Source organism: Opisthorchis viverrini (assembly GCF_000715545.1).
Source record: "Opisthorchis viverrini unplaced genomic scaffold opera_v5_73, whole genome shotgun sequence".
Lineage (NCBI taxonomy): Eukaryota > Metazoa > Platyhelminthes > Trematoda > Opisthorchiida > Opisthorchiidae > Opisthorchis > Opisthorchis viverrini.
The window spans coordinates 337,023-350,432 of NW_008751729.1; the positions used below are offsets into that span (position 1 = coordinate 337,023).

The 13,410-nt window shown below is 39.6% G+C and overlaps 1 protein-coding gene across 1 annotated transcript in view; it reads right to left on the reverse strand.

The window, feature by feature from the left end:
* T265_04418 (hypothetical protein) overlaps window positions 1-13,410 on the reverse strand; it is a gene marked incomplete at both ends in the record, with an annotated part of 101,877 nt that overhangs the window by 14,320 nt on the left and 74,147 nt on the right. Inside the window, one exon of the mRNA XM_009169163.1 lies at window positions 1,844-1,997. Coding sequence (XP_009167427.1) covers window positions 1,844-1,997 — 154 coding nt within the window. The remainder of the gene's footprint in view (window positions 1-1,843; window positions 1,998-13,410) is intronic.

Consider the following 13,410-nt stretch of genomic DNA (forward strand, 5'->3'; position numbering starts at 1 on the left):
ATATATAATACATATTATTTCCGATCAAAAGACCTGACGAAGCAAAGTTTGCAGTGACTAATCTTCTTTCCCGGTGCTTTTGGCTATTTGTTGCTTAGTGACACGCAAAATGTAAATGAACTTTTCAGAATACGACAGCATTTATTCAACTTTCTTTGACCAAATGTCAGGGTTTGAAGAAAAATAGTTTCTCCATGTTTGGTTGTCTGTCAGAATGCCTAAACTGTAAACGAAATCGCGTTACTCATCATCCCCTGACAGGGAGGCAGCTGAGACTCGACACGGAGGAAATACTTGACTAATCTGTGTGCGCACAGTATTCGGCAGATCATCAACATAAATTGTTTTTCTACTATTTACGCAGTTGGCTCAATCTTGATTGGCGTCCTTCAAAGCCAATATAAAACGATGCACGCTTACCACAATGTTGGCTTATAAGAGGTCATTTTTTAGCGTTTGTAAAAGAACTGTTTGGATTTCTTTAGCCTTATTGGGTATAGGATGCGAGAGGAATAATTAAGAAAACCTAATTTCACTCGGATGGTATTTATTAAGAAACGTTTGTACTCACATGTGAAATTTTCATGCCTACTTGAGTTTCTCCAGACTTCGTATTTTCCACAAAATCCTGCTTTTTACTTCGTTTGCCATTTTAGATCATTTGCTCTAGAAAAGCAGACTTTAAACAAATTAGCTGTGTGCTTCTGTACGTATCAGGGCATAAGGTCCTCTCATTTATCACGCCAAGTCATGTGAACGGAACAACCGATTACTATTGACGCCCTTGGAAAAGAACAGCTGCTCTTAATTAGTGATCACGTCCTCTGCGTTAAACGCTTGAATTGGAAAAAATGTGCTTTGCGTGTGTCCAAGTAACTGCTTTATGTCACTTCATACATACGAAAAGATTTCTAAGGATTGAGTATACCTTTTATATTTAGAAATAACTTTTGCCAAATAGCCCGACTCCTAAAAGCTGGCCATAGTAAGGTCAACTTCCAGTTGTCTGCGAGGTCTGAAACAATATTCTACTGTCGTATATGCATTCTTGCTTTGCTGTGGTATACGTTAAGGTTGAAAATTGTGTAAAAGATTTGGCGAACAAGAGTTATACACACTTTCAAACCATAGTACATTTTCTAATACTGAAGTCGCGCAGCACGCAATGCAATGCTTTTTGCTTCTTTAAAACGTCTATTTTTTAGTATGACGGACAAAATCCTTTGAAACAATCGCAGCTATTTATCCACCAAATCGTTAAACAACAAGAATAAGTTTAAAGCGGTTACAGTGATATTTCTGGAGGGCTGTAATCAAGCTGGGTCTAAACCAAACTTATTTCTACCCTGTACAAACCGAGCTTGCATTTAGTTACAGTACCATGAGGTTCATCTCAAGAGATAAGAAAACAGTAAGCCTGGATAAACCTCTTAAACTCGTGTGAATGTATTCATGCACACGGTGAGTCTGGGGGCATCAGTACTTTCATTTAAATATAAGTTGAAATCAAACGAATCTGCCATTTAAATCGTTGTCACTTTTATGACAATGGACAGGCTCACCATAAATCTTATTGGCCTTGAGTTTCACACAAAGTCCTGGGGATGTCAGTGGCGAATAATTCGATTTAAGTAGCATTCACTTTACGACGTCACATGATAATTCGAAACAGAAAATTATTAAGTCAACGAACATAATTGAATTTGGCTGTGGATGTGTTATGTCTTGAACAACGATGATATTCTGATTGTCATCATGATGCATATGAATTGGTACAAAAGATGCGAACTTTAAAAATTTTATATGTGAAGGACACCGATGCCATGCGCCAAAAAGGTCTCACCTGTGGTACTATCATACAAGATTCTGGAAGTAATGATTCGTCCGCATGAGTTAAACAAATCTTCCAGCTGTTGCTGTGACATTGAGATTGGAAGCCCGGATATGTAAAGATTGGCACCTTTGATTGACTCAGAACTCGGGCGGGCTAGAGAAACCTGTTAAAAGAGATGAACACTGAAAAATGACAGCGTTGAAGGAACAAAAAGTTTGAGTTTGCATACTCCATAGCTTCGTCCACTAGAAAGTGCCTTAAAACCCGAGAAGACGACCTTAAGAAATTTTGGACTAGAGGCATGTTCAATACGCCGAACAAAAAATTATGACATCAGTTATTGCACCACCCGGTGCCCTATGACAAGGTAGGATTTCGCACCTTAGGTTTCACCATACTGATTAGTTCAATGTGCACTTCCGATCCAGACTAACAGAGCTGACAGGGAATGCTTTGACAATTGTATTTCTTTTTAAAGAGCACTTCAAAGCTCCAGGATGTGGTATTTCTCAGGAAGTACTAATTTGTATGGTTAAACTGGTTCATTTACGTACACGGGAAAGAGAAACGTATATAATCAAGTGAATCATATCCGATTGTTCATCTGGTCGCTGAAGGCATTCTGCACCGCCATTAAATCGTTAGGGGACAAAACATAATTACTTCACAGGGGGCGGAAATGGCAAACAAAGCAAACGAAATTGTCAGTCACACAGAACTGAGTCCACCGTGGTCTGAAGTAGCACAAAATACTCCATGTACGAACAACCATGGGGTTCAGATGTTATCTCTTGTTGTGGAATAATAAGCCCTTGACATTAAGCAGAGAAGCCAGCCATAAAAATGTAAATTACCCGAATAAAACTGTAACGGATGTCAACCACAACCTTCAGAGCACTTTCGGAGACATCTGCATCCCATACAGAAAAGAACGTAGAAGGCCAAAAAGGCGTTCGCAAATTTTATTCATTATCCGTAAGGGTATTACCGACTGGCTGGTTAACTTTCATGGATACCTTCAGCCAAGTTGTTTCCTTTTGTGCAGCGACTCGATTAAGTTGTGCTCTTGCAATCATTGCCCTTCGACAAAACATGACACTCATATTCAAAAGCACTTCTCTGAATGCAAAACTGAGAGATTCACGACCCTGGATGTATGTCTTGTATAAATTTAACTTCATGGGTATCCTATGGAACAAAAAACACGACTTTTGGAGGAATCATCCTTGCTCCGCCTCCCCATACAGAATGCTTTGTATTAGAGGCGATGAGTGCAGCCGCCTAATAACCATGGGTATTTTCAACAATAACAATGAGGAGCCGGCAGCAATGGTCACACAAAAATATGGCGACTAAAGGACTGAATATTTACTTCGCATTCTAATCCGGAAACGTTTGTTTCACACCAATACTGCAACATAACTCATCAGGCAAAAAACTAGTGGGATGAATACAAAAAAATGTCAGATTGGCAAAGCATGAGCAAAATCAGGTTTGTGCAAGAGAATCCGCCAGTAATCCATGGACGTCAGAGCGAGGCGATGGATGGCATACACAGATAATCATACACACTCTTGACGCGCGAAATTTCCTCCACACAGTTATGGACTCGCGCCAGTCCGTACACACACACCCTCGGAGATGACTCTTCCCCAGATAAGCATGATTGAGCGCTAATAAATTTGATTAGACAGCGGGGCACGCTGATGAAATAATTGGCGTCCCTACAAGAACTCTTCGTGTTCGTTTGTTTTGGTTGAGATAGACTAGACAACAGACTATTGACTGAATCAGTCGATTCATAATGAATTCAAAAATGTTTGGGTTTTCAAAACATTTTCTTTATTTTTGATTAGCCTAATCAGATTAATCCGTCTTCTGTAAGAAGCCGAATTCGTCCCAACTCAGCCTGTCGATGGGTGAAGTCATAGTGGGAAAATCGATGCAACGCGGACTCCTTCTATGCGAAATCACTACCCTAATGACTCCACAGTCCATCTCCCCGTAAACCACTATATAGACCGGATATCAAACATAGAAGAGTATTTTTCTCCAAAGGGGACAAAGAAGCCCACATTCTCCCAAAGTCCGCTCTTTAAGGAACCACTGTACTACGTTCTCTGGAAGGCCTTTGAGGATTTTACCGCGTCAGACCTGATCTCATGATATTGTTATTTACAGACGGTTGGAATGAGAGTAAAAAAGAATTTACTGTATTACGATTGACGTCTAGCTTCTTCAGAACTGTACTTAGAACCTTGACACTAGTTTCCTTAATGTGAAAACTTGTTTTGATTTGATGCCATATTGCTCACATTATTTAACCTTGAAAAAAAATTGGTCTGTCTGAAATAATATCAAGTATTCTGGCTGATATGATTAGAAAAGTACCGTTGCAACATTTTTGTACAATAAAACACACTTAGCTAATAATCACACCCACGCGCAATATGCAATTTTCGCATCTATATAGGTATTAGCTCGTTCAAAAGCATTTGTGCGCTGTTTGTTTAATGCCAATTACGGAGATTATCTGTGTGCGATAAACTCAAGCACAAAATGACTGGTGGTCTCACTGAGATTTACTAGATAATCAGGGGCGATATTCGTCCCTTCTGACAAACAGTTGTCTATTCTTAATCTTATAACAACGTAATTGTCAATACAAAATTTGAGAGCAAACTGTCACAACCACCAACACCTGAATACACATTACATTTAACTCTGCGCTGATTTGATAAAACAACTTTACCAAACGTTGTTCATTCGGACTGACGAAATCTATAAAGACCTCCTAAGTACAAGGCTTAGTTTCGGTCCTTCAACAGACAGTATCACGGAGCGCAAAGCTACATGATAATTTCAATATTCTGTCTGGAATGAGATGCGCTTTGCCAGATTCCACAAAGTTTGTCAGTGACATCATTTTTGTGCCTTCATTTTTTTATGTTAAGCCAAGGAATTGTCCGCTAGCCTAATTTTAAAACATAAAATACCAGTTAAAGGAATAAATCATCAACATTCATTCGGAAAAATTGGTTAAGACAATCTAAAGAGATGAATTTATTTTTGAAGCATCCTTAAGAATGAAGCCTAAAGATGTCTGCTGAACAACTAGTGTTTATCTCACAGTTGTTTTCGGTGACCGAGAGAACTCACGTCACTAGAATATGACTCATTCTCTTCCTCAAAGTAGTTATGCGAAAAAAGTCAACTTATTGAGACCATTTACAAATTACCGAACCGAAAATACTTTTCATTGGCGCAGTAAACCTGCTATATATTTCGGCATCCCCAGAAGCCAAACTGCTACCTACGTTTACCTCCCACAGTGGGAATCAAAAGCCCATCTTCCATAAATCAGCTGAAGACAACCAAACAATGAGTGTTGCTAAAAGTCCGGAAGAGACTGAAGCCGTTCAAATGAGGAATCCATTGAAAAGAAAACAAAATACCCTACCTGTGAGAATCCATTTATCAAGTTGTTTTGTAGATACACGTCCAAGTACGCACTAGAACTTAACGCACTAGTCGTAAGCAACTTTGAGATAATTAAACAAACATAAGAGAGAGATGTTCCTGTTAAAAACAAACTCATGGCATCTCGGACGTGTTGGATTTGCAGTACGCTTAACAGTGTATCGAGGTGTAGTCTTCTTGAACATGATAGTTGCGTAATCCAAACGCATGTATTGGTTGTATTCTTTTTCTGCACACCCTAAAGTAAGGGATATAAGAATGGCTCGAGGTTATTTTTTGACAACTTGGTAAGGCCTCCACGCTGACCCAGAGTAGCCGACAGATTGTATAGAATAGTTGCACCTTACAAGCCAGAGATTACTGACTGGGAAATCAATGCCTACCACACTACTTAACTCCTCAGCTCCGTACTGCGAAAATGTGCAGCGAGCCGGTGTGGTCCTAGCAACCAGCACTTTTTACCGTCAGGTTTCACGGTATCTGTTCATTTAAAGCTGAAAAATGTAGCAAAAAACTGCTCCCACTAAGTGCTATTTAGTTATTTCGCAGTGTAAAAATGAATTCTTGGTCCCATTCACATTCATATAAAAAGTTATCCATATTATATATATATATACGTTAATAAAGCGCCACAACAATTTTACGCTGGCTTCAGTACAGTGGGCACTCGAAGCTACAGCTCTGTCGATTGGATGTCTGTAAAGAATCCGTTCATACGACTCCAGCCGGAATGGGCACCCAAATCGACCAAAAAGCCCACTGGCTCCGTTGTTCACTGTCTAATTCCATTCAAAATCGAGTTTAGCTGGTTTTCGTCCAACCCTCAATGAACATGCTCAAGCCTCTCCCTTGGAGTGGATATTGCACACCCTCACAGTGTAAGCAATACGACTGACCGGAACTTATAACGTAAATTGTCTGGGCACGTCAGAAAGGCGATTTTTTGCATATCCAGCTATCAGATATGACGCAAAATGCTCCACTGGGAACTCTGTATTCAACTACAACGCTCAATTCAAAATTCTACGAGACTGATTGCACAACGATAGAGACCCGAATGCACGTGGTGGCCGCTTGAAACAGACGAAATGGCACCTCAGTGGTACTTGCGAAGGAGGCGGGACTTGGGATAATATAGATGATCGTCTTTTAGTTTACCACTCCAAAGTGGGCTTACACCATCTTGAACACGAACGACCTGAGTTTGCTCATCAATGTGTCCAGATTGGGCATGCTGCATAAATCACTGACAGACGAAGACAAACCTAGACATCCACTCCCGTCAGATTACCTGCTTAAACTCAGACGTCTTTGACCACAACAAGCTCACGACACCTTTCGGTAAACTTAAAACAGTCGCTCAAACTAAATTAACCAGAGTGATGTATACGGTAATCTCAGGTAATACACAGATAATAAGTGATCTTCGTAGAGGATAAGTCATTTTGCCTGGGACCGCACGAAAGCTACACTCTTGAGATCACTGACTGTCATCGGTTAGCCAGTTTAATAGGACCTACTTTACTTTTCACGCAGGAAGAAATCGCACCCACGGGAGAGAGTGAAGCAAAATATTACCCTGAATGTTATAGTTAACAGCCACGTTCTCTAATCATCGGTCCTTCCGAATATGGTACGAAGACCGTCGCCTCCATAGTGAGCGACGGCACAGTACCACAGTCAAGACAGTATTACCACACCGTTTGGAGACACTGTCCACTTATGACAAATAGGGGGCAAAGGCTGTTTTGGTTTAGTTGGCACTAGTATGTGGGAAGCCATTCGTAGGCGATGCGAAATTAAAGCGTCATGTCTTACATGTAGGCCATCACATTCCTTTCAGTTTCCTTTCATGGGTGCAAATTTTCTTATAAATGTAACAGTAATGCCGCAGAGTACTTTTCAGACCCATTGCCATAGCGGCCAACAAATTGTGGACGAACAACAAAGCTAACAGCAGGGTTGCTTTCAGTTAGATCACTCCAATCCTCTAGCTGTCGAGCATATAAAAGCGAGGCACATCAGGAAAACAGACTGCTTTGTGACTACTCAGCAAAACCCACTCCTGAAAAATTGGATCCGTTTCAAATTGTGATTAGAATTAACCAGTTGATCCACGACTCTAATTTGGTGTATATATATATTATATATATAATTGTGGACGAACAACAAAGCTAACAGCAGGGTTGCTTTCAGTTAGATCACTCCAATCCTCTAGCTGTCGAGCATATAAAAGCGAGGCACATCAGGAAAACAGACTGCTTTGTGACTACTCAGCAAAACCCACTCCTGAAAAATTGGATCCGTTTCAAATTGTGATTAGAATTAACCAGTTGATCCACGACTCTAATTTGGTGTATATATATATATATATATACAACGTTGGATCAGCGCCTCGGTAGTCTCAATTCATTCACTTAGAAGGCTGATTGAACTACGTGAAATATTAAGTAAAGTAATCAAACATTCAATGATAGAATACCAAGATTTTTCGATTTTTTGTGAATTTTGTGTGAGAAGTTCAACAATGAAGCACTCATGAAGCCAAAACTGTTTCTAACTGCGTGGTATTACATGCTGTGGGATCTCTCATTAATAAGTCATATTGTACAGGGTTTGTAATCTTGAATACCAAGTAGTGAAGAACTACTACCGCGCAAATTCAGCGTGTATTCCGGTCTAACACCAACCAACTTAAGTAAAGGGGCCAAACAATATTCCGCACCCTCCTAGATCACACCATTATTATTTGGGGTTCTCCAGTTACCGAAACAGCGGTAGTCATACATTCGTTGAGTAACTACCTTTGGTAGCAAGAATTCAGGCTATAGTAACTTATGACCAAGGAAAACAAGAACAAATAGTGACCCCAAACTGAAATTTTTCTTGGTGTCTGCACGCAAATTTTTTACTAAAGACAACCAAGTGTAAAATTTACTACTCACGGGCTAGTAGTCTTGCGCCATGCCACATAATTGGTCTTGGCATTCTGGAGTGTTGCAGTTCACATTCAACTTTCCGCCCTCATTCAGAAACCGTTCAGACATAAACAAAAACATGTCTATCATCACAGCATTAGCAATGCTCCACGCGGACCAAAACAAACTGTGTTCTCTATTGCATATTCTTCACTTGGATCACCTACCTAGAAGGCTTCAGAATCGTTGCTGGACCTAACCTACCAGATGAAATGAAATCATGTGAAAGTTGTTATGGAGCGCTTTTTGTAAAGGGCTGAACGAACAAAATAAGTTTGGATTGATGCCTGTCTGTCGCGAGCATTCCCATTAGGCAAATCCTCAAAACGCCTGTGCCAAATCTATTCACGGATTAACTTGTGCGCCCACAGAGTGAACTGAATTGGAGAACTTAGGCTTGAGCATGCTGTTTAATTTCTGAAAGTAACGAAGACAGTCGTGACTTTCGGTTTTACATGTATTTCAGAAACATGACCTGGCTTTTGGTTATGAGCACATAAAAATGATTGATTATTCAACCAAACTGATGGTTATAACAACCTATGCCTCCTTTAACTCGGTGAAAATTCAAATGATTATTTCAGATAGAACGGAGGTATGCCGCCCGGTGGTTTGTACGGGCAAAACGGTTTTTTTAATACCACACGCCACAAAACTTATAACATTAAAAAGCTCCGGCTTATTGTTTTAGCTTAGTTCATTTTAATTCACATACAGAGTGCCATTTCTAATGTCCACACTTAGCAAGTCAATGGCTATCTTACGTTTCATGTTTCCAAAAGCACTACACAGAAAATACCCCTAAGGCGGCTCAAGAGTACATTCATATCTCGCGAGTAAAAATGTCATGTTACATGGGTATGGTGCTTTTTTGCGTGGTCAAAACCAATGGTTATTTTTCTCCCCATTTTTTACTGTCGAGTTGAAAACAAAGCCATTGTTTACAACTTGCTCTGAGTTTTTGAAGAAATAAGTCCGAAGCTTAGCAAATGTCTAGGGTAATAACTCTTGCTGAATGCAATTTACTTCGATGCACAAAAACACCAAATCGTTGCCCGGTTGCTGGTGTCAAAAAGCAAAACACTGAACCCATTCACAGCGGCGTGCCCAATGATATATCCCAAGTGGGTCATAGGAGTCCTACGTTTAGTGATGTGGAATAAATTTAGTTGGTTCAAATCATTGAATGCGTTTTATTTCCTCTTTAAAGCCACTAGATGTGGCACATTTGGCTGCAAGTTGTGGACTAACCACGAGATTTATAGTTTCAACATTTCCCATTGAAGGCTGAGGATGAAGGTGGTCACATCGATATAGCTTGGGGGTCTGGCGTTTCATTAACCTTTAAAACTCAAAACAAATTACCGGCGTTATGTTAATTTGAAAAGCATGAGCTAGAATTGGTCACAGCCAAAATGTTACAATTCCATCTTGTCTCTAAGAAAGCTAGTAAATCCAATCCATCTCTTATTCTTCCACCTATTCCAGATGGAATCACACGGACAAACTTGGATGATCATAGAAAATTTCACGTGTGAAATGCTCATCCATTTAGATTCATACTTCAATGTCCTCAAACGTACTTCTCGGTTTTCTAAGCTTACGGGCAACAAAAATTGAAGTTCTGTGACAATTTCCTGTTAGATATTTGATAGTTCCTTCAACTTACCGATTATTTGCCTCGTTTTTCATTCTGCCGAAATTGAGCACCTAGTTACGTTCAACCAGGTGGCAACTGGTCTATTACTTATTCAAAGAGTATGAATCATTCGATCAAATATGTCAAAAATGCGATCGATATTGAAAGTAACCGAGCGCACCTGCCCAGCTGTAAATGAGGGGATCGAACAACCAGTGGGTTGGAAACACACAAGGTTTTATTAAAAGATTGGGAAATTATATTGCAATTTCCATATTGCGAATCAAGCGAATGGTCTATAATTGTTTACCGCAAACTTGTTGTAGCTGACCAGTGCATATGGATTCCAAAGTGGAAGTTGCCCCCTTCAACCTCATGAAAAACACTGGTCTTTCATTGTCCCAAGTTATTTTTCCTGTCTGATTCGTTTACATCCGAGCCATCACTGTTGTATTATGATTTATAGTGAAATGGTGGGAATGGACAATATCTACAATAGCGCAATAAACCCACGTCAAAAATATTCGACATGTCAGATGTTAGAGTAATCAGACCTTTCAGATATCTCTTCTTTGGTTAATGTTCGTATCAACCATGAGTCTCCATTTATGCTCATGTAGTGATATAATTCGTACTCACATCACTTGCTTGAACTGTGATTATCTTTTGCCTGGCGCGCTATTTTGATAATGGGGTAATGATAACAACGCCAACCGTTTTAGTTGATTTGAAAAACAATGATTTTGGATCCTCTGAAGTTTAACACAATTTTCGTTTAACTAATTTATGCCACAATGGTGCTCATTAGGTTGGGCAAATTTCCCCCTCAGAGTTGAGTGAAATTTTAAATAAATCGTAAACGAGGAGCAACATTTTTTACCACCTCGGGAGAGAATTAGCTTTTTAAGGGAGGTACTGTTCGGCTGTTCAAGCAAGGCTGGTACATTTTGAACGATTAAAATCTTTTACCTAATAGGAAAAATTAACCTCCCAAGTATTTATTAGGAAAATAGCTTGAAGATAAGATAAATCGAGTTGAAGCTCCGCCGAGATAATAGTGCGGAAAAACCGTTTCTGTGTAAATATGTTGTATCTAAACTATCGCAAAAATTACTTTAAACCTATCCTTATGCATCCTTAAATCACCGCAAAACAGAAAGTTGGCTGGGCTAATTGTGCACCGCTTAAAGCATGTTCGGCGTGGGCTGAAGAGCAACTGAGGAAGAAGTCTTTTCTCTATCCATATGATGAAGACCCTGATAAATGGGCAAGTTTTGATTAACAGGAGATGAGTGAAAATAACAGACTGACGGGGACCTAAGGGGATCCGAAATTCTTACAGAAGTATCCACCAAGGTCAAAACATGTGCAAACGAAAATTAAAAAGGATATTACTGGGCTGAGGCAGTCGAACATGAAAATCTTTGTCTACGATTAATTCACACACATAAAACTGGTGGTCGAAAGAATAACAAAACACGAAGATCAGATGACTGCATATATATAAATATATATTTGCTGAAAATCGACAGGAATCTGTCGGGTAACGTCGACCCAGCAATTAGATTTCTGCGCACTGTGGGGCTTCGTCAACAAGCATGTGGTATCGATGCAAAGTAGAGGAAATGTGGTCAGCGGAAGGTTGTTGGTAACTAATAGCTGACTTAATTTTGATGACAGTCAGCGCCGAAATTAGTTTTCTTTGTACATTATCTGACGTAGCGTTTTAGTTCCTTGAAATTACAGCAGCATACCGGGCAGGGACTTATTAGAGGATGAAACAATCTCATGTCGGTTCCACTTGTTTAGGTTTGATAGATGTACCACTGAGTACACTGGCACCCCGTACAATGCAGTTTTCGGTAATAAACGCGCGTTTGCTTATTGTGCTACTCCGGATAAACAGGGATATACCAAAGAGGTTTCGTCTCTTTCCAATGAGAATTGTTGCATACGTCTATATACAAAAGCATTCAAACATTACGGTGAGTCGTTCAAACCAAAAACCACGTTCTATGTACAGTTAAAACAAGAGACGTTTGGTCTATGTACAACAGGTGTGCAATGCATTTTTACAGCTCTATAATTAAAATGAAGCAAGTAAAAGCAAATCGTACCAAACTAAATTGTCATCAGTTAGTAATCAGCGGACTGGATTCTACCCGTACATAACATTTTGTTTCATTAGTTCATGCGCCTTTGCATTCAAACATGGTGATTTTTCTTCTTTTATTTTTTATTCTCGCCACAGGAATATGACAATAAAAATTCCAACCTGAAGATTAACATTCAACGTTGAAATGAACGTTTCAGATTTGCGTCCCTCATGAGGACAGATTTAGTGTTCCTGAACTGTCAGTGGCAGCCTCCGCCCTAGGTTACGGAGTCTAGAAAAATGCCAATAAAATCCAATTACGGTTAATCGTTTTACATACCACAATATCTTCCACACAGCTGCTGCTTTCCTCTGACTTTTTTGTCTGCCTTATATAGCCAAATCCCTTTGTCTAAGCCAGGTATTGACATATTGCGTCATTTCCGAATACCGCTTGCCACCTAACTGATCATGGGTGATCATGGCCACATATATTTTATCGTTGTGGGATCCTAGTTCTCGCTGCAGAAAGTAATCTGTTTTCAAAATTTCCTGTAGGTGTTTACATTCGCATGAATTCACAACGCTTGAGTGAATGTTGTTCATGGGCCAAACTAGTCGGGGTTCAGGTGTGCCAGAATCACAAAAAACGCTACAATCCTGAACTAGGTGCTCATATGACGTGACAATCTGTACCACATCCAGGACGATGCATTTAACCGTAAAGTTTAACATAAACCCATCATACATACATGAAACTGGAAGAGACAGGAGTAAAACCCCGTTTCATGTATACTTTGTATACGTCTGCTATGTGCGTTTCATTGGAGTTGCGATAAAATGAAAAAAGTTGATTTATCTGAACCATACTCAACCCATACAACGCAGTGAATTGCGTTCATCTTTTTTAGCAGGGTATCAGAAACAAATCAGAGGAATCAATGAAAAAATTTATACGTTCATTCCCCTTTGTAGTATTTTTCAAAGAAGCATAATAACTATTTATCTCAATCACATCTGTTTGCCGCCCATATGTGTATACTACTAAGTGGGGAAGATAATATTCCCGGATAGGCAGAATTAATCCATAATGTAGGTGCAGGTGGTCTCCGACTTCAACGGAGATAATATTTTGATGTCCAGTTTATTCTGGAGCATGAATTGCACATGCATTACACCATGAATTGCACATACACAAATGAACTCATGCTACGGCAGTGAAGCATTGGTGTTGAACACTGATGTCATGCTGTCGATGATTATTATTATTATTATTATTATTATTATTATTATTATTCTGGAGCGAAATGTCTCCATGATAGTTGCATTGCTTTGACACAGGGGCGATGTATTTACGCTCAATCAAGTTGGCTGCCAAGCTTCT